This window comes from Aulonocara sp. 'chitande type north' Nkhata Bay, linkage group LG3 (assembly GCF_057382095.1).
Source record: "Aulonocara sp. 'chitande type north' Nkhata Bay isolate Kocher_YH1m ecotype deep benthic linkage group LG3, A_spYH_male_GT1.1, whole genome shotgun sequence".
In the NCBI taxonomy this organism is placed as follows: domain Eukaryota; kingdom Metazoa; phylum Chordata; class Actinopteri; order Cichliformes; family Cichlidae; genus Aulonocara; species Aulonocara sp. 'chitande type north' Nkhata Bay.
In genome coordinates, this window is record NC_141346.1 from 14,172,350 (window position 1) to 14,196,375 (window position 24,026).

The window sequence follows — 24,026 nt, forward strand, 5'->3', positions numbered from 1 at the left end:
CTGTTGCTTTCGTATAAATGAAGCGGACATACTTGCGTGGCCGCGATCTAATCCTGTTTACATAAAGTAAACCTGCTCCCGAGCAGGTTTACGCTTACGGCTCTGTTGCTATGACAGCAAGTCCCGGATGAGCTTCGGGGAACCGAACGATCCAGGATCACGCGAAATCGTCAACAATCTAATCCAGCTAACTTACTTAGCGAGGTACGAAGAACGGGCCCCTGGAAACTACACCCACATTAATGTTTTGTTTTGGGCAGGGGGGTGTTTGAATGCACTGACACCTCTCAGCTTCCATAGCCATCCTTCATGGATGAAGACCCAATAAAAACACAAGAAGTGAGTCTTATTTTGAATCTTGGAGACAGTTTATTGCCATCATGTTGTCTGCAGGTAGAGCCTGAGATTGGTTCCTGATACAACCAAAACAACAACAAAAGACAACCCAACACATACAGAGAGAAAACAACAACAATAACAAAAAAGCAACTGAGGGGGTCTGGGCCAACAGGAAGAGGGCTACACCATGATGTCATCATATCCATATCCGTGTTTCGAGTTCTGAAGCGATAACACGCCGTAATGTCACAGATTCTGAGGTCATGATTAGAGCAGAGGTGCAGGGAATGGGCACAGCCTGTCAGTGAGGGGAGTTCTAGAATGTTCTGGAATTCTGCCGAGTCATGGCTGCTATGGCAACACCCCACCCCCTCCAAGTCCCTCCCCCATTCCACCTCAAAAAACAACAAAACTAACCAAAGAAAAAGAATAATGACTAAAATCAGCTTTATGAAGTAAAACAAACTTTACTGTTTGATTCTAAGTTAACCCACAAACACACAAACAGATGCCCAACACACACACACTCAACATACACAAACACATACACTAACTCAACGGTTTGCGTGAGGGCAAAGAAACTCCCTTTAGCAGCATCCACAATAACCAAGTATTAATGACACGTATAACTTTAGGATAATTATATTAATAAGTGATGATGACTGATGACATCATAAACCAAAGGTCAAACATGGAGGTTGGTTAAAATACGCAGTACATGATGTGATACACAAATGAAAAACAAACAGCCAATCGGAGGCCCAAGCTGGAAAAAAATCTAAAAAATAAAAATAATAATTAAAAAACTAATTTTCCCATCAGGCCCGGCAGTGGAAGCAGGTTTAGAGATTGTCCTGTGATTGGTCAATTCCAGAGATTCTGCTGACATCATGCTTCTCAGGCCAACTGCAATCACTTTCATTTTCATCATAATTATCGTCATCGTCATGGCACTGACTCCCTCTTGCAGCAGGAAGGAGCGCTGCCATTGGTTGGTTCTAACCTTTTTATGAAAAAAGCCTTAAAAGCCACAGAGCTCATAGTTGCTCCACTTGTTAACTCCCAGAATCCTCTGCTTTGAGTGGGTGGAGTGTGCGCAGTATCGCCAACTCTCCCAGCCCCTCTTGGCAGTAAACTTGTCTTCATTAATTCAGTGCGAATAAAACGCACATAAAACGCTGCGTTCGCTGTGACGCAGGAAGCTGGAAATTTGTTTCCTATCTTAAAGATGTGAAGTGAACACAACACCAGCAAAAATATGTGTGTGTAAATGTCATGTTTGAAAAAGAGAAGAAATTAAAAGCAACCTGAAACAGGTGGAGGCCACAATTTCCAGGATCCCTACGTGCCAGGAAGGCAGCAGTGAATTTTCCCATCCTTCTTGAATTGGATATAATGTAAAAAGTGTCACATCCTTACAGCAGGAATCTTGTATCACACCTGACATGCTGTAGTGTCTGTTACTTCTTCAAAAACAAAACGCTTACTGTATATCAGCTTCTTCTCTCCCTCAAAACCTTCTCCTTCTCAATACATCTCCCAGAATTCCTTGCTTATCTAGCCCTACATAAACAAATCCATCCCTTCATGATTATGTCTCTGAGCTCCAACATCAACTCCCACCTTGGGACATCATCATGTGTTACGCATCACTTGCATTTCCCACGATTGCCAGAGACGGTGAACCTACCGTCAGGACATTTCACGTGTTTAAAAATCAGATTTAACACTTCAAATATACACACACAGCTCTTAAAAACAAACATCTGACAGGTAAGACAAGCGCAGCACCTACTACTACTCCTCTCTGCACCTCTTCTTCCTCAGGGGCCCATTTACACTCGCCGTTCTCACCCTCAACTTCTCCATTTTTGTTTTGCTGTTTTTGCAAATGCCCCATTGGCACTTATTATTCCTGCACTGACGCTTTTACCCTGACTAGCAAGTGCCGCACAGTCGCTTTCTTTGGTTTGTAGCACTCAGCGATGCTGCATTCAAATCACATGGGAGAAGATGTAAATACAAGTTTACTGTTTCTGATTAAATTCCTAATCATCAGTTTGAGGGTTGAAGTGAGTTTAACAAGCTGTACAATCTGTAATTCCCATGGAACTTGAATGCAGCGTAGGCTAGGCGAAGCTCACAATTTCACCTATTCTTCACCTGCTAGCACTAAAAGCTAAAAAAACCCCTCATCAAACACAAAAACACCACCCTGCTAACTGACGTCCTTTATCTTTAAAACAAAATTAGCTTCACCAGCAGACATGTCGGCTTTAAGGCACCTCGTTAACACAGTGATCAACGCCCGAACATCAGCCATCGGTGAAATTTAAAAAAGAAAAAAAAAGCTAAATCATTACGTGATCAAAGTCTGACAGAATGACAAACTCCATAAAATAGAATAAAACAAATTGAAATTCAATTTTTGCACGTCAGCATTGCTAACAGCTCACCTGTGCTAAGCTAAAAGCTTCACAAACACACGCACAGCAGGATAGAGGATACAGGGTGTGTAAAAGTGCTCAAATGCACACACGTGCACACACAACCACACTCTCAGCCGATTCTCTACAGCATCAGGATCACCCCATGTCCCGCAGTCAATCAGGAGCCTCCATGTTCAGGAGGTCAGAGGTCAGATCGGTGTCTCCTTGTTGTTATTGTTGTTGTTGTTTTTGAGGTCCGGTGCGCTGAACTGCCGCCTCATCCTGGGCGGAGTGTTGAAAGCCCACACCCCTGGCGGCGGCACAATGCCCAGTAGCATGTCAGCAGGAAGGGCCGGGGCCCCTGACCGCGGCAGGCTGTGGTAATGGGGGTGAGGGTGAGGTCCAGGTTGGAATGGTGCATTGTGGGGGTTGTAGTAGGGATGGTGGTGGTGGTACTGATGGTGCTGGCGTTGATTATAAGGGAAGCCTCCGTCTCTGTCTCTGTCCCCGTCTCTGCTTCCTCCTCCTCCTCCTCTGCCTCCTCCTCCTCTCTCCCCCCCTGGCCCAGGGGAAAACCCCCTCCTCTGTCTTGGTCGCCCCTGGTGACCACCGTTGCCACCGCCGCTGAAGTGCTGGTCATTGTCGTAGCTCCCGTTGCCCTGTGGCGAGCTGTCCAGGGAGTTTCGGCGGTAACGACGTTGCTGGTTTTGGTTGTTGCCCTGGTTGTTGTAGTGGTAGCCACCCTGGTTGCCCTGGTTACGCTGCTGCCAGGCACGATGAGGGCTGGGGGTGCGCATGCGAGGAGGCTGAGCTGGGAAGGGGAGGGGCAAGAGACCAGGGAGTTGACCTTGTGGGGGAGGCGGAGGTGAGGGAGAACCTGTAGCTTCTCCTCCCCTGTTCTCCTTCTGCTCACCAGCATCAGTTCCTGCTCCTCCTCCCTCGCCCAGACCCAGAGCTTGCAGGGCAGCGCTAGCGGGTCCCCAGGACAGCCGGTGGGCAGGGTTACTCTTAAAGGGGAACTTGAGCTTGCACTCCTGGGGAGGGATGAAGCGACCGGTTCCCGGGAGGTGGATCGGGACAGTGGGGGTGTTCTGACCTGGAAGAGTTGGAGGAGCAAGGGCTGGGGTCAGGGCACAGACTGTAAATAAAAGATGGACACAGTACAAGCAACCGACTCAACTAATTCCAGATCATTTGATAGGTTTATCGATGACGATCAATAGTGGGGACTTCTAACGGTACAGCCACACCCCCGTGCTCACCTTGGCTTTGGTTCTGTCCTCGCAGCTTCTTGGTGATGTTCTGCTGCTGCAGGTTCAGGAGCCGCTGCTGCTCCTTTTTCATCCAGCGGAGCCGCCCTCTCCTGAATGCCGGGTCCTCATCCATCAGCCGCTGAACTCTGACCTCTGGGTGGTTGGGGCAGTCGTCGTCTTCGTCCACGTCCCCGTCTCTCTCTCTCTGAGGGGATTCTCCTCCCTCACCATTCATGTCGTCGTCCTGGAAATAAGTCAAACAAAAATTAACACTGGAGGAGGCAACAATGGTTTGACGGGAGGTGCGAACTTACCTGAACAGGTATGATGCTCTCCATCTTGATCATTCTATCTCTCAGAGCTTTGATCTCCTCGTCCTTCATGTTGTTCTGCAGCTTCACCTCCTGCAGAAGTCGCGCACGTTTAGCTCTGCTCCACTAGCACCATCCTCAGGTTGTGAACAAAACAAGCTTAGCATAACTCACCTCCAAAATATCTGTCAGCTTATCGATGTGAGCCTTCAAATCGTACACGCCTCTCTTCTCTCCACCTTCCACTGTCTCTCCTCCTCCACTACCACCACTTCCTCCTCCTCCACCTCCTCCTCCTCCCTCTTCAGCGGCAGGGCTCCTCTCCTCTCCGATGCCCACAGTGTCGCAGACGTCCTGGGCCACGGCCCTCCAGCTCTCCCTCTCGTTGGTGTCCTTCTTGGCGTACATGCGGCACAGCTCCTTCATTTTGACGATGGAGAGCGCCTCGATCTCCTGACGGGAGTGACGGAAGTCTCCCAGAGCCACCTGAGGGGGCGCCACACACAGAGGAACAGTTTAAAGAAGAAGAAAAAAGAAAACATCAAAATGCTCCTCCTCTAATGTCCTCTGGACTGTTTGTGCTGGTTAATTTAATAGTAATAATAATATATAGTTTATTGATCTCTATAGGGAAATTCCTCTCTGCATTTAACCCATTCATTCAGTGAAGCAGTGGACAGGGACGGTACCTTGCTCAGGGATACCTAATAGTACCTGTTTAGTGGATTCAAACCCCCGACCTCCGATCATGGGGCCACCACTCGACCTACTGAGCAATCCCTGCCCCTGGATTTGGTGGATTTACTGTTAATCCACCAAATTTGTCCACAGATTCTTGTTCCTGCAGGTTATTATCTACATCAGATACAATGACATCATCACATGGCCTTGGAACCACATATCAATGGGCTACAATAACCCTTTTTTAGTATCAAGGCTCCGGAAACACCTCATTAAATGTACAGTGCACAATATATTATGACGTGTCAGGTTGCCTGACAGCCACCTAGCAATGGACTTCAATGGTATTTACACAGTAAAGCAGGGCCTGAGCGTTGCACAGAACCCACAAAAATGGGCAAATCTGGACCCACTTAGGTTTGTAATTTGCCTCTCTATGTTTTGGTTTGATATCTTCAGACAGTCACATAATTTATCACACACAGGCTGAACAGACCAATCCACACTGTATCATGGGTATGTACTAGTTGTACTACAGACCATCCAAGAACTCTGAGCTCTAGTGGACTTATTTTTTACACTAATTAGCTGATACCAGTGTCAGTGTGACGCTCCGTACAGTCTATGGATTGAGAACTCAACACAGTGGCAGGCAAAATGCTACAGCCGAGGCTTCAAAATGTGGAAAGGAAAAGGAAATGTGGCATTAGCTACGATTATCTGTTATACAGAGTTTATGGTAACGCAGCAAAGTCTGTAACAATCTACTTATGCTGGCTTTAATGGGAAATGCATCATATATGATTCTCATGATTTACCACTCATATGTTGTGTTTGACTGGAGCGATGGAGTCTAACTAATTGGGAGTCTGTCTAAGTAAGTCCTTAATCTTTGGTAAACTGCATCTTGGATTAAACCAAAACGTCCAACACTACAGAGCAGTCTAAAGTGCCCACCTGGAGCCGTCTCCAGGAGGGTTTAATGGTTTAAAGGACACGTCCAGTGTATTTTTCAAGGTAAAGGTTTAATTCTTTGCCCCTGAATGCACAGATATGGGAGCATCTATTAGAAAACGTTCAAAAATGTTTATCTGTCCCTCTGAAACCAGACAGAAAACACTGATATCACGTGTGTGTGTTTGTGAGACCTCGTAGCAGATCTCTTTGACGGCCTGCATGCGGAGGTCCTCCATGGTCACCCGTTTGGGGTCTTTGCTGATCCTCCTCCTCTGAGGGATCTGATAGACTCGCAGAGGCTCCCTCCTCTTACCGCTGCTGGGCAGACCGCAGCGCTTTACTATGGACTGCACCTGGACACAGACACACAGGTGAGCCGGGGAACAGCCACTAAGGTCTTTATGTGAAGTCACAGCTACATGAGGAGCTATGAAGGAGCAGCTCGAGGAGCTGGTACCTTATTAGCTGGCAGCTTCTCTCTCAGGGAGGAGATGAGCCTCCAGCTTTCCTCACAGGATCGTTTGTCCGAGTCGTCCCCGCTGTCGCTGTCTGCGTACTGCACACACAGAGAAGGTTAAACACCAGAAGCGGTCACCACACGAGCTCACGTGGAGGAGAAACTCACCAGTCGGTGTTGCTCCAGCAGCAAGTCAGCCTCCTCCTTCTCTTTACGGTACTGAGTCTCCACGTCCTGCAGTCTGCAGCACACACACACACACACACACACACACACACACACACACACACACACACACACACACACACACACACACACACACACACACAACCAATGAGATGATCAGTAATCAGGCAACAGCTCTGATATCTGACGTGGTTTACAGTGTGTCTAGAGATGCTATCTGAAACCCAAACTTCAGGGTGTAGTAAAGGTACGTCTACCTCTTCTCCATCTCCAGCTTGATGTCGATGCCTTGTTTCTCCAGCAGCTCTTTCTGGGCATAGTTCCAGTCCTCCGGCTCCTCCTGCTGCTCCATCGTGGCGCTGCGCTCCCTCTCCAGCCTCGCCTGTTCCGGGTGGTTGAATCGAAACACGTGGTTCTTCCCCATGACGATGCGGTTACCTAGAGACGGAAACAGACAGGAAGCGGAGTCTGAGGCCGGCTGCTGGTTTTGGGTGGTGTATTTACTCCATCGATCAAACCTTCTTTGTTTTTCACGTGATGCATAATAAGCTGTAAACTAAAGGGAAACCTGATGTAACAGCTGCAGCAGCCGTGTAACGGCAGGTGCTTCCTGTTTGTTTAAAGCTGCCGGGTGTGTTTCTGTACCTTGTTTTAATATGACGGCGTCTGTGATCTGCTTCCCATTAACGTAGGTCTCTGCTCCGACTAACGGCTCCAGAGTGACCACCACTGCAGAGGGAGACACAGAGAGTCCAAGCAAAGGAAGAAAAACTCATCAGGAGAACTGAAAGACAGAACTGTGAAACACGAGGATATGACTCATGAGCATGAAACAGTCTGAAGGCAGGAATCAGCAGCAGTGATGGATGTTTTATGGGGGCTTCATCAAAGACTTTAATATCTGGGCTTCCTCCTGTAACATTAGCAGAAAGGTTGATCCAAAATCCAGAGACAGAGACCTGGATCTGAAAGTGGTGTGGCCACAACTGCAGAGGCCTCGAGGTCTCACATAGAGACATGCACCGAAACCAGGGATTGTGCTACAGCGCTCAGGGTAACAGCAGCAGACACACACACACACACACACACACACAGAGGGTGAGCAGGGCAGGTGTAGGGAGGTTGGGGTTGGGGGGAGGTTGGAGGGTGGGCACAGGAAACATGGGCGTGAACATGAGGATGATGTCACCATGACAACAAGTAACAGGGACTAATACCTGACAGATTTCCTGGCAGCTTTCACAGAAAGAGAAGAAGAAAGAGAGTCACTCACTGAGCACACACACGGCTGTTTTTCAAGCTTTCAATGAAAACAGAAACAGAGCTGCAGGTTTCACAGCTTCAGACTCCACACACGCTCCTAGAACAAAGATCTAATGCCGACACACAGACCAGACTTCTAAGGTGAGACAGGAACCTTCCCCCTCATAATCTACTGTACATTTATGCAAATTAGCCCCATGTGATACCACATTTGTATAATATATTTTAGTGTCAGTACACAATTGAAGCTAATATATATAGAAACACACACTCAAACTTTTCTAATCAACATGTCCTGGCTGCAAGGTTTCTAAATCCACACATCATACACGTCGCGCATGTGGCGCCATCATGTGTTAAAGAAAAGTACTGCAGGACCTTTTTATTCCTTCTTGTCTTAAACTTTCACAGACAGGTTTGAGTGTGCTCTCAGTCTTTGAAGATGAACATAAGCCAGTGAAATCAGGAGGTGTAATGTGACAGAACTCAAGAGCACATTTGTCTGCCATGGTGACTTAGTCGAGCCATTAGTCATGTTAATGATCAACTCAGCCGTCTGCAGGTCTGACTTTAAACCCAGCTGCTGCTCAAACATGTCAGAGAGCTTATTTTGAGGAGTGATGGAAACCAAACCTGATTAAAAATGCATTTTCAAATCCATGTTTTTATTTCTGTTATGCTCACACTGCCACAGCAGCACGGCATGACTAACCGTTCAAAATCATCTTTATCTATGTCACCCTGGGAGCAGCCCCTCTGTCTGAAGCAAGCTGCTGGAGCTCCTTTCTTTGAAGGACAGACTGCAGGTGTGCTCACAGCTGGCTATATTACTGATATGACCTCTTTATGACATCATACAGATCCTATAATAGAAACAAAAACTGTGCACAGTGAGCAGGGCAGGCTGCTGACAGATATGTTCACTACATCATTATTACAACCTCACACCACGTTTGATAATAAGAAAAACTTCCAGCACTGTACAGGAGATCCATGACAGCAGACTGTAGAATAGGCCAACTATGACGCAACAGGTGGTAATAATGAAGCGGATTTTAATAAATAATAATTACAACTGTAGTTTGTACTTTTATTCTTTTATAACTTCAGATGTTAAACAGTTCCAGGTAAAGAGTAGAATATGTTTCTCTGGTGTCTGTAAAGTACTGAACGGCTCGTGGTTCAGGCCAGGTTATCACGCAGTGAACTTCAGGAGCTGATCAGTTTATACCAGCAGAGGGCGCTCAAAGCACAGGACCGAGGCTACTTAAACTCTGCACAATGAAGCTGTTTGAACACAGAACACCAGTGTAGCAGAGCAGAGTCAGCCAATCAGGGAACAGAGTGTCAGACATGTGACCAGGTTTATACAAGGAGTAAAAATCTCACCTTCTCCCTGCTCGTTGGTCTCACTGACAAAAACGCAGTGAATCTCCTTTATGAACTGACCCGACAGTTTAATGTCCACGTCCTGCTGCCCGACCCTGGCACACACACACACACACACACACACACACACACACACACACACACACACACAGAGGAAAAAACTTTAATGTAAACACCTGCCAAGTTAGTTATACAACTCCACCAGGATTAAAGATGAAGGTGCAACTTCTCCTGCAATAAAACTAACGGAGGAGCTTCTGATGTCCAAAATCATAAAGCTGTTGCGTGTTGTTGTTAGATAACTGCGAGTCTCGTGTCTGATAAGATGATATGTAACGAGACTCATTGTCATTGTTCTCAACAAGGACTCTGTGGATCATTATTGATGTGGTAACCTCTGCACGAGCAGATTTCTGCATGCACTACATGTAAACAGTGTCGTTACTTCTACTACTACTACTGAAGTAAAGCAGCTAAACTAGTGATAGACTTGTGTCTGTATGTAATTTGTTGCTTTCACACGGAGGTGAGCTGAGGCGTCTCTGACCTCCGGTCTCTTCACAGGACGACTAAAACTATTTCTAACTTTAGACTCAATTTATCAGATTTTCTGAGCAAAGACCAGCAAAGCGATCGATTAACTGATGAAATCACAGCTGACCTGGTCACGCCCTCCTTGATGTAATACAGGAGGCACTCAGACATCAGAGGGTCTTCATTCAGGTTGACCAGGTGAGGCGTCTGTAACACATACACACAAAATTGAGTTTTACTTGATGGGGACATCTTTTTTTTCCCTTTAAAAGTGGGGCAGATCCCCACAGTGAAAGTGAAAACTATTATTATTAGTGAAAACACTAAACACGATTAGATGCTGTTGACTTTTAACTAGCACTGAACACAGGACTGGAGCCACGACTGTGTTCAGTCAGATCCTTTTATAAACACTTTTATAAACAGCGTAATTTACCAAAGTGAAGCATGAATGAAGACAACACAATTAAAGTGAATGCTGACATTGAGTCGAGGTTGTTTTTACTGAGCTGAGCTGTCAAAACTGGTCGTTAAGGGCAGAGTGGAGGCTGTCAGATGTCGTCTTTATGAGGCAAAGATTTAAAAGTGTTGGTGAGGTCGTGGTACGGAAAGAAAAGCTGCTGCGTGATCGATCATCTCTGAGTTTTAATCTGGATTTCAAACATCTGCTCAGCAGACCGATTTTACCTCAAAGACCAGAGAGACTTAAAAGCAAACAGTGACATCATCACTTCCAAAGCTGAGTGTGACTCGACACAGGTGCTTATGAGCAGCAGACACTCGGCTCTGACTTTGACGAACACTCCCAGGCATGAAGTAAAACCCATTTATCGGCTGTTCTAACAAAACAAATCTCCAACTAACTCAAAGGGTAGATTTAACCTGACATAAAGGTGAATTCAAACAATAAATACACAGTTTGAAGTACCAGCAGGAACTACAGCTGCATTATTGTGCGTCAGCAGGTGATCACACAATCCTAAACTTAAAGTATTACTAAACCAGAGAGAAAGGTTAAATATACACTCACTCCTTTAGGAGAGAAGACGCCCAGTGTTCCTCCATCTTCCTTTATGGACACGCCCATCTCCACCAGCAGGGACTCTCTGAGGGAGTGAATGAGAAACAGAGACATCAGTCACCATCCATGTTTCTTCTCTTTGTTCATGTTTCCAAATGTTTTCCCCTGTGAGTTACTGAACAAACACACTCAGCTTTTCCACCTAAACACTCTAAACACTACAGTTCCCATGAGCCTCGTGTGCCATGGTGAATAAAGGGTCGTTAAGCCTGTTGTTGCCTTTATAAACCGTGTGAAATACCAAAAGTCGCATCACTCGACTGACATAAACCGCGCTTCGGTGGGTTTCTAGACTTTTAAACCTTGCGTGGTTGCTGTTGCCGGGTTACAGACAAGAGTTTTTGACTCCATGTCAGTGCAGACGCTCCAAGACTTCCTGCTAATGCAGACGAAGATGCAGCAGCTGAGATGAGACTTTTTCTACTCCTACACCTGCCCTGAGGTTTTGTCTGATAAGCGCAGGAGAAAAAGAGCCCACGGCACCAGTACGAACGCTGATGCTCACGGTAGCGTTAGCACTTTTACAAGTGACAACAAAACACATTGACTAAATTAACTGAAGACATGTAAAAAGCTCAGAGTCCAATAAAACGAACCTCTCCAGACGAATAGATTCTGTTTTTCTCAGTTTCTCCTCCCATGTCTCGTTCAGCTCAGCGATGATTTTCTCTGTTTCCTTAAAGCAAAAACACACAAACGTATTGTACTATAAACGCATGACTATAAAACTTCTTCATTCTCACTCAAAAAAGGTGAAATAGCAGCTCCTGTTTGCAGTTTAATCATAGATGTACAGAAAACTGTTCGTGGATTTCTTTTAAACTGAGAAAATCTAAAAAGTTGAGGCTTCCCAGACACGTTCTGAAGTTGTAAGTCAGTTTTTTCATTGGATTTCCAGAAAACTATACAAAAAATAATATATCTTTCTGACAGTGGAAGCCACATGTTTCACAAATTTAGATATGATGGAATTATGACCCGGAAACGTGCGAGGTGATAAAACGTCTCGCCCTACCATCAGTCTCTCAGCTGCTTCCTCTTTGCTGATGTTCTCTGTGGACTCTCCCTCCTCCCTTTCCTCTCCATCCTCGATCAGCTGATCAGGGTCAGCGGGTGTGTCCCCTTCAGATACCGGCTCAGCGCCTGCACAGCAAATAAAACATTTATTACAAAAACATAATGGACCACTTTTGTATTTTTTTTATTTAAGTGATTAAACACAAATGCACGGTCTTATTAGATTCCCAATAATCCACATAAACACATAGGGTGACCTGGAGGGGCGGGGCCATTCTCAGGCGTGATCCCATTGGATGTGAGAGCCAGCTGAAGAGGGGAGGGGGACGCACCTGCGACACCACCGGGGCCGTTGTTGATGTTGTTGTTGTTGTTGACTGAAATGCAGAAAGAGTGAAAAGGAGGAGGTTTAATTTCTAACATGCTGGCATCTCAGCAATCCTGCTTATGTAACGACAGCTTGTAAATATCCTCACAGACACACACACACTCACAGACACACACACACACACACACACACACACACACACACACACACACACACACACACACACACACACACACACACACAGTTGCTGTTGTCTGTAAATAACCGTCTCTACAGCCTGCTGCACATAGACATGCCGTTCATACCAGGTCCAAATGAAAGAACAACAGCATGTGATGTGTACAGTTTATTAGGCTGTAAACAGACTGCATTCCATGTTTATATGAAGTGCAGTCTGAGTATCACATGCACAGCGTTTCTGTGTTTAGCAATGCATAGTGTTCACAATAGAAAAGCACATGCACTTTTTGACATGGAGAGATCAAAATCATGCAGCAGCAAGATAATGATTAACCTCATGTTGTGGACAGATAACAGATAACATCACATTTTCTCTTGGTTGAAGTTAAAGATTATGAGCTATAGCCCTGCTCCTTCCCTCTGCTAATGCATTTGTATTAGGCTCTAGTCACACGGGGCTGGAGACCCGTTGACAACCACCTGTTGCAACTGAAAAACTTGTATTCCCCAAATGATTGCTGTTGGCACAAAAACTTGTTACAGAGAAATTTACAGTGCTGCACCAAAGCCCTGCAACTGCTTTGCTCTTTAAGAGATTGCCTTGGTCTCCAGCAGTTTGTTTGGAAGATGCAGTGAAATGTGTGGCACAAACCATGAGCAGAGATCGTTTGCCTTGAAAAATCTGCATCTTTTGAAATGTGCTGGTTTCAGTAGTGAGGCTGTTATAATGTAGTTCAAGTTCCACAACAGCAGAGAGAGTAAACTGTGAATAAATGCTGACCAATCTGCATCTTCCATAAAAGCTGTTGGCGACAAAGGTAATCTGTCAGCACCCAAAGCAATCGCAAGCAAAGTTTGGGTGTCGGGACCTTCTTTGTGACATTTCTCAGGTTTTCACAGGTTTTCAGGCCTGTGTGAATGAAGTGTTAGAATCACCATAGCTGTGTAGCTTCCCACCATCATTAGCCAACTAGCCCAACTTCACCAAAATAAATGTTTCTTTACATCCAAAGTAACAGCAGAGCTGAAAAGATTCAGTTTTACAAATATTTCAGTCAGAAAATCGCCTCATTCATTCTTTTTCTCATGCTTACTTTGATGTTAAACTTTTACTGTAAGACCTGGAAGAAGTAGGATTTGGACCCGGGCGTCAGACTGAACAGCAGATAAGGTTCATTATTCTGTATAAAATGTGTGCATACCAGCATTGTCCAGCAGCTCCTGCAGGCCCTGAGAAAACAGCAGATTTCTCAGTCGCTCCACTTCAGCCTTCAGCTCTCGGATCAGTTTGGCGTTTGGATCTTCATTGATCACAGCGTTACAGCGAATCTGTTTGGCACGGTCAGCATACCTGGAACCGAACCGGAGAGAATTAAGATTATATTGATCTGACTAAATCATCTGCTGCCTAAAAACACATTAACTGATCCATAAAAAGCCTCATAGACAGATGACACCCAGTAACTGACCTCAGAGTGCTCAGTGTTTCTTCGTAGTTGATGTCAGCAGGACTTAGCGCAGCAATCATTGCTGTGCGAGAGTTTCCTCCTGAAAGAAGCACACATCAAACCTTTAAGGTACTTAAACTAAGTCTGATATTAACTCGGCAACTCCATAATGTCTGTGTGGTTAAGTGTACTATTAGCCCTGACAGGTTAAGATGTACTATAAGTCCTGATACAACAAGTCTTATTAATAGTTTGGTCAAAGAAACATGCCGTTGGTCCTAGTATTGACAATATTACTAATGGCTGTTAGCCTTAAATGACTCTTTCTACTGTTCTCCTTTAACACTGGACCTACCAATGCTCTACTTACCCAGGTTTTCCTTCAGTAGCCAGGTGAGAACAGAGTCTCTGTAGGGAATAAAATCACTTTTCCTCTTTTTACTGCTCTGCTGCAGATCAGAGACAAGAAGCAGTCAGCAATCATCTCCCACATTGCACACATCTGATATTATTTGACTTGTAAATGTGGACAGTGTTGAATTACCATTTCAGCCAAAGCTGAAATCACTTTTCCTAATGTGGTCAGAGATTTGTTGATGTTTGCTCCTTCCTGCATGCAAACATACAGTGAATACATGATGAATCTGGCACTGGATGCATGAAAATGAGCAGCACATGAGTAGATACATAATGTGATTGCTCCACATTATCTCCAACCTTGAGCCGCATGCCCTTTGCCCCAGAGGAGTCTGCTCGTTCACTTCCAGCCAGGTCGACCAGACTGATCTTACTGACCTGAAGAGAAAAGTTCAAGAATCAAAATAAAGACCTGACATTTGGAAGAAAATGCCCCGCGGGGACAAAATAGAGAAGCAGACACACTTTCTCAGTGTCCAGGCTGGTCATCTGATCTCGTCGTTTTTGGGTGAAGACGATGGTGAAGACGGCGTGGGACCTGGATGACGTCTCATTCATGTTTGTAGCTGCAACCGTCCTGCAATCAGAAATGAACTTGATTATTTTGATGTTACTGCAATTCATTCTTTATAATAATAATAAAAAAATTATATTTATAACAAATCTGCATGTTTTAACCAGGCCTAACTAGAATAAGAAACATCGGCTAATGGGCAAATAACATATCACCAGTGATGGACTGACTGGGTATCAATCTGATCTTGGCTCAAAAGATAGACAACAAGTCTACAGAGCTGCTGTATTATGTGGTGGATTGGTTACCAGTAGGAAACCGTTTATGTTTTTCAAACTTCCTCAGACATCTGCAGCCTTTTGCACTTTCTTTAAAACTTCGACCTCTGAAATTATCTGGAAGAAAACTGACCGAGCTTTGTTGCCGGCGTCCATCAGGTCCCGGATGTCCGTGAATCCAGTCACAGCCAGTTTGGACAGATCCTCCACGTAGGGCCCCAGGATGGGATGCTCCCGGACCCGAAGGGTGCCCTGGGACTTTGGGTTCAACAGGTCCCGAACCCGCTCGCAGTAGATCTCCATGTAGGACACCTGTGATGGAGAAGATGATGTTTAATCAGGGAAATCGATTTAACTAAAACTGATCTAGGTTAGATGAGGGCTTACCTCGACGGAGTAGGTCAGGTCAGGATCTGTGTTTTCTCCTGTTCTCTGAAACAAGTCCTCACACAGCTGAACACACAGACAGACGCACGTTAATATAATTCTTCATCAGTTATCCCTTTGAATCAGCAAACATTAAAGCGACAGCAGCATTTTAATGCAGCAATGATGTGATATGACCTGTGGTATGATCCCTTCCTGACCAGGCTCCTGTTTGCCCATCATAGTGTAGCTCTTCCCTGCACCCGTCTGTCCATAAGCAAATATACACACATTGTATCCTGGAAAACAACAACCACAACATTACAAGTTATTGTAAAATTATAAATAACTCATTCCTGTATTAGACATTAAGACCATCAGCCAGCCTATGTAGAATATAATCGTGCTGTCATGATCAGCATCATCATCAGCAACAACAGTATCATTTTACACATCAGTATCAGTAGAGTAACAAGTATCAGCGTTGTTACTGGTCACCATTAGTCTCATTAGCTACATAGTTGGAGCTGGACTGTGGAGGACCGAAACCGCCAAAATAATTTAGAATTTAATAAAAAAAATATTTCCATTATAGCAAATAGAGGTTGGGCTCTTCTTTGACCTCTGAGAGGGCGTTCAGGCTTACCTTCGAAGGCGTGCAGCAGCATCTCCTCTCCAATGTCCTTATACACCTGTGTCTGAGAGGTGAAGCCGGGGTCATCGGGCTGCAGGGACACAAACACACTGTTATCACTGATTTTGGGTTATACTATTGATGTTTTCTGTGTGTGTGTGTGTGTGTGTGTGTGTGTGTGTGTGTGTGTGTGTGTGTGTGTGTGTGTGTGTGTGTGTGAGACAGAGAGAGTGTGTTATCACCGTTGTGTGTGACCAGTAAGAGTAGTCAAAGGTGAAGTTCTTGGCTCCATCTTTGTGCTGTTTGGGATTGGAGATGCCTGGAAAGAATCATAAAAGAAACAACCTTCACTGCATGACGAGAAGTCTGTGGACACACTCCAGTTTTATTTCTTTTCTCCTCACTTTCAAATGTGGAGGCAACAAAGTGTCACTACTGAAGTGGGGATAACCGCATGTGACCACTCCCAGCATTCACAGAATATATGACGGGCTCTGCATATAAGTATTTGTCAGATGGACACACAGCTGCTAATAACAGCCCTGCTGCAGCAAAGTCTATTAATAAACAGCCTGTGTGTGTCTGTCAGTTTATGCAGCAATCGGATCAGACTTCACATGACGTTCCCATGGGAACGTTGAGGCCATAAAAGCCCCTAACCCACAGAAAGGTTAGGTAAGGAGAGCATCAGCATTATTTATTAAAATCAATAGTGACTGTTAGCTTCAAGCTAAATGCTGCTATTTCTATTCCAGTTCAGGGACTTTTTTATTCTTTAGTCACATTAAAGTGATGTCACAGTGATGTCATGGCTAATCTGCGACGAGCAGGTTCACAGCATTTAAATTGAAGGTCAGTTTTAACTTCATTAACGCTCGTGACAGAAGATTAACCTCCAAAACACCAACATGGGTGCTGCCACAATGCTACACCTGAAGCTTTAATATGTGTATATCCATGTTATACACAGTTTATGATTCAAGGTCACAATAAAAATCCTCATTACATCATAATGAGATGGTGATCATAAAAACTCTGTTCTCTTAGCCAGTGGTGTGTCCTCATCATGCTGTGTCTTATTATGAGAACAGTGACAGGCCTCTCGTTATCTAAAAACCTTTGTGATATATTTCTATGGTTTCTAATTTATTTGTTCTTCTTTCTTTATCTTTTTGAGGACGTCTGTATGTTTCAGATCCTGTGAGGACGTCTTCAGGTTAGTGTCTCAGCGAGGGGCCCCACAAATCCTAAAGGACAGAACGTGTGTGTGTCATTCTTACAGGTGGTGTTTCCCTGCATCTGGATCACACACTTTGCGTTGCGTCCTATCTCTCTGGAGTTGAACGGGCGGACTCGCACCGCCACCTTCACTGATGCACCCGCCATTTTTCAGCTCCGCCCACCACCTGAGGACAGCCAATGAGAAAGCACGGTTTAAAAAATCGTCATAAACATACAGAACAAAATCCAAATCACACAGCACAGAGGGTTTCTTCACTACTTTTGTCAATTTTAGTGTCTTTCTGCTGATCCTTTAGTCGTGTTTCTACTGTTTTTATTGTGGTTTTAATATCTATTTTTTCCATGGACCTCCAGGCTGCTCAGACCACTTTTCCTCCTCTTTCCCAGCACTCCTCCCTTCATTTTACGAGCCGGGTTTTTCCTCATTCCCGCTCTTTTCTTTCCCTCCTCTTCTTTTTCCAGTCCTCAGTTTTCCATTCCCCCGTCATCCTTTTTTCCTTTCCTTCTCTTCTCTGTCCTCTTCCATACAGTTTTCATATAGTCCTCACCGCTTATTTTTCCCCTCGTCCTTAAGTTTTCCTCGACTCTCTAAACTGCCTTTTCTTTTCTTTCTTCTCTTTTCTGTTTTACGGTTTCTGCCTTTCTTATCTTCTCCCATTCATCTCCATCTTTCCTTTTCTTCCTCCTTTTCTTGTTAATGCACTCTTACTTCCTCTATTCATCTTTCTGCTTTTCTCCTCTTCCCTTTCTCGTTATGCTTTTGTTTCCCAGCTTCTCTCGTGCTTTTATTCGTCTTTCTTACCTCTAACTCATCCGAAGCATTCAAACAATGTTTCCTCCTCTCTCCCCCTTTCATTAGCGTCTCCTAAGCTCCTCCCTTCATTCTTTCCCCTCTCTTGACATTCCTGTTCTTCCTCGTCTCCACGAGGCTCTTTTTCACCCGTTTTCCTACTTTTTTCCTTTTTATTGTTCCTCTTTTTCCCAAACCTTTATGTCTCTTTGTGTGCCAGTGTATGCCGATCTCCCTCGCCTCGGGCATTTTTACACTCCAGTCGGGTTCTCGTGGGAAGGAACCTCATCAGATACTGTTACAGTCAGTGTGTGTGTGTGTGTGTGTGTGTGTGTGTGCGTGTGTGTGTGTGTGTGCGTGTGTGTGTGTGCGTGTGTGTGTGCGCGTGCGTGTGTGTGCGTGTGCGTGTGTGCGTGTGTGTGTGAGGTCTGTTAAACAGTGAGCAGGTTATTGATCTGACAGTCAATCATCTATCAGAGTGGGATGATCATCAGCCTGTTTGCGATTGGTCTGCTGGTGTTGATGTGTTAGCACGTGTGTGCGGCTGCTCTATAATTTCGTCCTCGGCGGTCTGTAATAATCACATGACTGACATTCCAACATAAGCTCACTGAGCGGCGACTCGGGGAAGTCCTGAGCACTTAATGTTTCCATCGCTTCACTGTTTTATAGAGAAAACTATCTGACGTGGATGAAAAGTGTGTGATCCTCTGGTAGAGGAGTCGTCTCACTGATTAACCACGGAAACGCGACACGACTGCACCGTGATGCTACAGCGTGGACATCTCCTCTGAAAAAACAACCTTTGGTTCAGCTCAGAGTTCACATGAATCCACAGCAAGCGCATTTTAGTTCGTTCTGAGGCTTAAGGAGAGTGTCTGCTGAAAAATGTTCAGTTTCTCTGAGTATGTGTTTCACAGTGCTTTCTAATCCAGTGCCTGAGTACCAGTCTCTTCCACACAGGTGCTTTTCTCTAAGCACTTTTAACCTCACATTAACACTTCGATAAACACACAGAGCAACTAATGCTTCGGTATTTTGCCCAAGGACACTTTGGCACACACGCTGGAGTAGCCAGGGATCGAACCACCAACCTTTCAACTAGTGGACGATCTGCTCTACCTCCACCCTGTCCTCCAATCAGACTCCAGCTTCAACCAGAGCATTTTAGGCCCCTTCACCACCCACCTACAAAATATATAAGGACTAACTGTGTGGTAGCTCCAACAGCACCGTTCACAATAGCAAACGAGTGAACTAGTGAACATCAATGGACATCAGCCAAACAGGTGTGGCTCAGGTGGTGGAGCAGCTCCTCCAACCTACATGTCAAATCCTCCATGGTCAATTTTCTGAACCCAGAGCTGTCTCAGAGTCATCCACCCGAGTGTGTGAATGTTAGAATAAAACAGAAAAATGTTTGTATGTCTGTATGAATAAGTGACTGAATCTTGTAGTAAGTACGAGCCTCGAGTGCTTAAATGAAGTTGAAAGGCACGCTATATAAACATCAGTGCATTTATTCCATCTTTGGAGACGCTTGTGTGTGAATGAATTCCTGATTTTACTGAACAATTTATTCAAATAAAAAAACGAAACCACCCTCGGAAGTACATTTAACTGAGTACAATCCTGGCCTCACTATCGAGTAAACCTAACTCTGTCTGTATCTTGTTCCCTTTTTGACTCAGGAAAATAGTGAAACATAACACTACAGCTTCGTTTGCAGGTTTAGAAACAAACACGGATTAATCCGCCACTAAAACTAGTCCCTGATATACACACCTTTCCCCCTGCTTACGCGTAAACTCCTCAACATTAAATAAAAAACTATAAGAGCGACATTAATGACGATAAGACTTTGTTGGAGTGTGTAGCGCAGGAATCGGGGGATCGATTGTTGGGTCTCTGTGACGTCCTGTCTCAGATCAGGTTGGTTTGTTTCCTCTGTGGTTGAGTGAGATGTCAGTATGGGGATGCTCATGCAAAGAGAAACAAATGAAGCGGCGCCCAACTTCTGCCTTTGCTGACTGCACTGAAGCATCACACATGTTTAAACCAAAGCAGCAGCGAATCATCTTTGTGTGTCGTCTCAGTGAAGTGAGGCTGATGAAACCAGAGCGCGACTCCGAGGACCAACGGACGGTTTTACTTCAAGTTTGTTTGACATTCCTGCTGTAAATTTGATCTGCTGCGGTTTTGATTTCATTTCCATCTCAGCCTTTAATCTCATAGCACAGAGGTGACGCTTCTCAGATCAAACCCGGAGATACTGAAGCAAAGCTGGCAGCAAGTTCTTCACAGGGACAACAGGACGGCATTAAAGAGCAACAAAAACATCGTTTCACTTTTTCTTCTCTCTCCTTGTGTGAAATATAGCAAACAACAAATCAGTCGTCACTACGACCGCGTTTGTTATTCTTTCTGCTGACACGAATTTTAAACCATGGAAACCCCCACACATTTGTCCCCTTTCATATTTCACAAACTTTAATGCTCGTCAGTTATTAGAAATGCCAGCGATAACATCCACTGACGTCTGTGGCTGATATTTATCTGCTGCCTGCACTGGTTAAATGCTCAGAAATGATGTAATCAGTCCTGAATAAGAGAGGAAATATGAAGCGATGAAAATGATTAAAAAAAATATCTAAAAACATATTTAAGAAACTGTTATTTCAAATGGTGGAACCTGCAAACACGTAGGAATGTTTAACACTAAACACAGAGCAGCTCAACATTATGAAAGCTACAGTTGTGTCATTTATTTAAACACACGCGGCAGGAAAACAACTAATAAACCTCAAACAAGCTGCTTTCAGGCTGGACTGTTTTTATTCAGGCTCAGTCTGAAGCCAGTTTTATTTAACTCTGTGATCAGGTTTTACAGGTTTTTCTGTTTGAGTAATGTGATCATTATTTATATGAAACATCACGAGTTTCCTCAAGCATCACAAATCCAGACGCCATTTACAAACGCAGGCAATGGTCCTCAAATCGTGGTCAGCTCTTCACACACACTGTGACATCATCGCTCTGATCAGCACCGTCAGTCTCGCTGCACATTTCCACACAGCTGCATCAACATCTGCAGCATCTGCAGCACCTCTGCTTCTGACTTTGTATTAATTCTTTAAATACTTTTTAACCCTACATGCAACCCTACATTTAAATGATTTTATGTTATACTTTACGATTTTTCTGTTTTTGCAAACGTTTTTAATGTTTTATGACCTTTTATATAAAGCTTTTTTATTTTCTATTTTTAAATGTATTGAAATTGTAATATTATTATTATTATTATCAATATTACAATAAAAATTTTCATTTTAATTTAAAAAATAATATAAGAAATTCTAAGGGATTTCCAATTTTCACAATTAAAAAACTACATTTTTTATATTATCTTTTATTTATAGAAAATTTCCTTTTACTTTGTTACTTTGTTAAAACATCCTTTATTTCCTGTGTAAGACACGTTATTTACATTTTCTTAACATTTCATAGACTGCTCTGACATTTCTTGTGACATTAAATTATTCATTTTCAAGATATTTTTCAATATTTGTAATAATTTTTGGTTTTTCACATACATTTTTTTGCCCTTTTAAATAAACGAGTTCCAGTTTCAATTACAATTTTTAAACAGTAATATCTGGTATTACTTTCCTAATACTTTATTTCATTCTTCATTATTTAAAATTTCCAGTGATAATATTTGTTTGACATTTTTAATGTACATATTTTGTGCCTGTCAACACCATTAATTAATTATTATAATTAATTAACTCATTTAAAGATTATTGTTGATCTCTCGTGGTTTCTCCTTTACCAACAGCTGATCACAGACAGATGTGAACAGATGTGAGTTATTTTAAACTTTAATGACTTAAACTGAACTCCAAATGATTGTAAATGTCCTTTGCTGTAAGGGGACAGTGAATGCAGCATGCACACAGACCAGCAACTACAGTGTGTGTGTGTGTTTACTCTGCTAACAGACAAGATGGTGGACACAGATACTGGATTGTGTGTGTGTGTGTCTCTAGGTGAGCAAGCAGCCTTCATACCATAGAGCCCGGCAGAAACGCTGACTTCACGCCACAGGCATCCCAGCACACACACACACACACACACACACACACACACACACACACACACACACACACACACACACAGGGAGTGATTCAGAGTGTTGCGGTGGAACAGGCCCGGTTGGTCGAGCTGCTGTTGGACAGACTAACCAGCTGTTTAAACATGCAGGGAAACAAAGAGGTTTCCAGCTTCACGGGAAAAAAACATCCAGCCGTGCTCGTTGTTGCAGCTCTCGCCTTTAATCTCACAGCTAAACCAGCTGGATCGTCTGCCAGCCAATCAGCTACCTCTCAGACAGAGACAGAGCGAACTCAGACAGAAATTACACAACACACACAGAGTCACACCACATGAGCAGGAGTCTGGAAACAGAGGCAGCCGCAGTCTTGCAGAGAATCCGTCTCAGGCTCAACATCTGTCTCTCTCTGCACTGAAGCAGCAGCTCAGACTCAAAGACAAGTTTTCACACAAAGGTGGTAAAGAAAGGAGGACGACCGTGAGGCGATCGGATGCCTCTCTGATGGCGTCATGTGACGATAACCATCTCAGCCTGAAACACGAAACTGCATCTGCAGATATAAACACGACCTGGGAAACTTCACCAATAACAAGAGTTCAAGTGACTGACGGGAAAATGGAAAAGTCCCGCGCTCGCTTGTGTTTACCTGCTCACGCTACCTGCGCGCTCCCAGGTAACCTTAGAGAGACTCGGCTTTCTGAACAACAGCAAGAACGTAAGGGAAAGGACGCTCAGCAAGAGAAATCAATAAAAGGAGCAGTCGTCTGTAAACACAGTCAGTAAACACAGTCAGTAAACTTGCTGTGTGCTGTAGGTCGAGCAAGGCCAAAGTCACACAAGCCTGGAGACAGTCAGCAACACACACACACAGCTGGGGCATGCACATTTTCCCCTAGCAACAGGTGGTTACTATGAGGTCAGTGTGAGTGGGACTTGAAGGTGAGTAAAAGTGAGCCTTTGGTGAACAAGTTCAAGACATACAACTTTTTAGTTTAAAAAGTCAAATCTGATCTCAATCTGAACTCCAGAATAATATTTGGATCAGAAGCCTCCAACATAACCTTCACAGGGGTTCAAGAAATCTTCCAGAAGAAAAAAATCTGTTTTTAGTGGGAAACATGCAAAATTTCAGGTCCCTGCTGTCATCAGTTCCCTCAAAAAACATCTAAAGAATGACTGTAGGGGTTTTCTTAAACATTTATCAAAAACTTGATAGGTATGGACTCGCAGGAGTGGAGCTCAGGCCAACCAAGAGTGATGGATGCTGGGAGTCACAGTGGTAACAGCAGCAGGAGGCCAGCTCTCCCCCGACGTCACATCTCAGGTAAACCTTGCTGTCAATACACTTTGACCCCTCCAACATCCTGATTCAGACTCTGTAGTCCTTTAAACGAGGACCTGCACAAACGCATCTCTGTGTTTGTCACAGCTGCAATATCGCTGTGACACCCTGAAACAACAACATGACAGCTCAGCATACAGGAAACAAACTCCTTCCACCGTGCACAGTCTCCTCAGATCACTGAGTGAAGGACAAATGCAAACTTTAGCCAGTAACTAAACACGTCTTCATGTAAAGCAGGACAGAAATGATCCAAAAAACCACTTTAAACAAAGCCGAATGAGGCCTGAACAGCACCTCTATGCAGTGAAGTCATAAATGTAAGGACACAGTTCACTTTATTAATGTGATACTGAAGAAAACTTAAAAACTGACAGATTCTCAGGTGACTTCTGCACATGCAACGAGTGGCTGTTTTCATCTATGCTCGATTAACTTCAGACATTAAACCCTGAGTAAATTGGAAACGTGTGGAT

The 24,026-nt window shown here is 44.2% G+C and overlaps 1 protein-coding gene across 2 annotated transcripts in view; it reads right to left on the reverse strand.

Annotated features, from left to right (window-relative positions):
• Positions 1 to 346: 346 nt before the first annotated feature.
• LOC147334076 (kinesin-like protein KIF1C) overlaps positions 347 to 24,026 on the reverse strand; it is a 31,903-nt gene continuing 8,223 nt past the window's right edge. Inside the window, exons 2-28 of one of the 2 annotated variants that reach the window (XM_086286436.1) lie at positions 17,343 to 17,468; positions 16,305 to 16,381; positions 16,075 to 16,153; positions 15,627 to 15,727; positions 15,450 to 15,515; positions 15,196 to 15,374; positions 14,736 to 14,847; positions 14,571 to 14,648; positions 14,398 to 14,463; positions 14,224 to 14,302; positions 13,875 to 13,953; positions 13,608 to 13,756; positions 12,155 to 12,274; positions 11,896 to 12,023; positions 11,477 to 11,556; positions 10,830 to 10,905; positions 9,927 to 10,006; positions 9,266 to 9,360; positions 7,259 to 7,342; positions 6,871 to 7,051; positions 6,596 to 6,668; positions 6,428 to 6,526; positions 6,162 to 6,323; positions 4,507 to 4,818; positions 4,336 to 4,425; positions 4,031 to 4,265; positions 347 to 3,864 (exon numbers count right to left, since the gene is read on the reverse strand). In XM_086286436.1, coding sequence (XP_086142562.1) covers positions 2,978 to 3,864; positions 4,031 to 4,265; positions 4,336 to 4,425; positions 4,507 to 4,818; positions 6,162 to 6,323; positions 6,428 to 6,526; positions 6,596 to 6,668; positions 6,871 to 7,051; positions 7,259 to 7,342; positions 9,266 to 9,360; positions 9,927 to 10,006; positions 10,830 to 10,905; positions 11,477 to 11,556; positions 11,896 to 12,023; positions 12,155 to 12,274; positions 13,608 to 13,756; positions 13,875 to 13,953; positions 14,224 to 14,302; positions 14,398 to 14,463; positions 14,571 to 14,648; positions 14,736 to 14,847; positions 15,196 to 15,374; positions 15,450 to 15,515; positions 15,627 to 15,727; positions 16,075 to 16,153; positions 16,305 to 16,381; positions 17,343 to 17,448 — 3,873 coding nt within the window. In that variant the 5' untranslated portion in view covers positions 17,449 to 17,468 and the 3' untranslated portion in view covers positions 347 to 2,977. Of the gene's footprint in view, positions 3,907 to 4,030; positions 4,266 to 4,335; positions 4,426 to 4,506; positions 4,819 to 6,161; positions 6,324 to 6,427; positions 6,527 to 6,595; positions 6,669 to 6,870; positions 7,052 to 7,258; positions 7,343 to 9,265; positions 9,361 to 9,926; positions 10,007 to 10,829; positions 10,906 to 11,476; positions 11,557 to 11,895; positions 12,024 to 12,154; positions 12,275 to 13,607; positions 13,757 to 13,874; positions 13,954 to 14,223; positions 14,303 to 14,397; positions 14,464 to 14,570; positions 14,649 to 14,735; positions 14,848 to 15,195; positions 15,375 to 15,449; positions 15,516 to 15,626; positions 15,728 to 16,074; positions 16,154 to 16,304; positions 16,382 to 17,342; positions 17,469 to 24,026 lie in introns of both variants that reach the window. The other variant, XM_086286435.1, reaches the window with a different exon arrangement.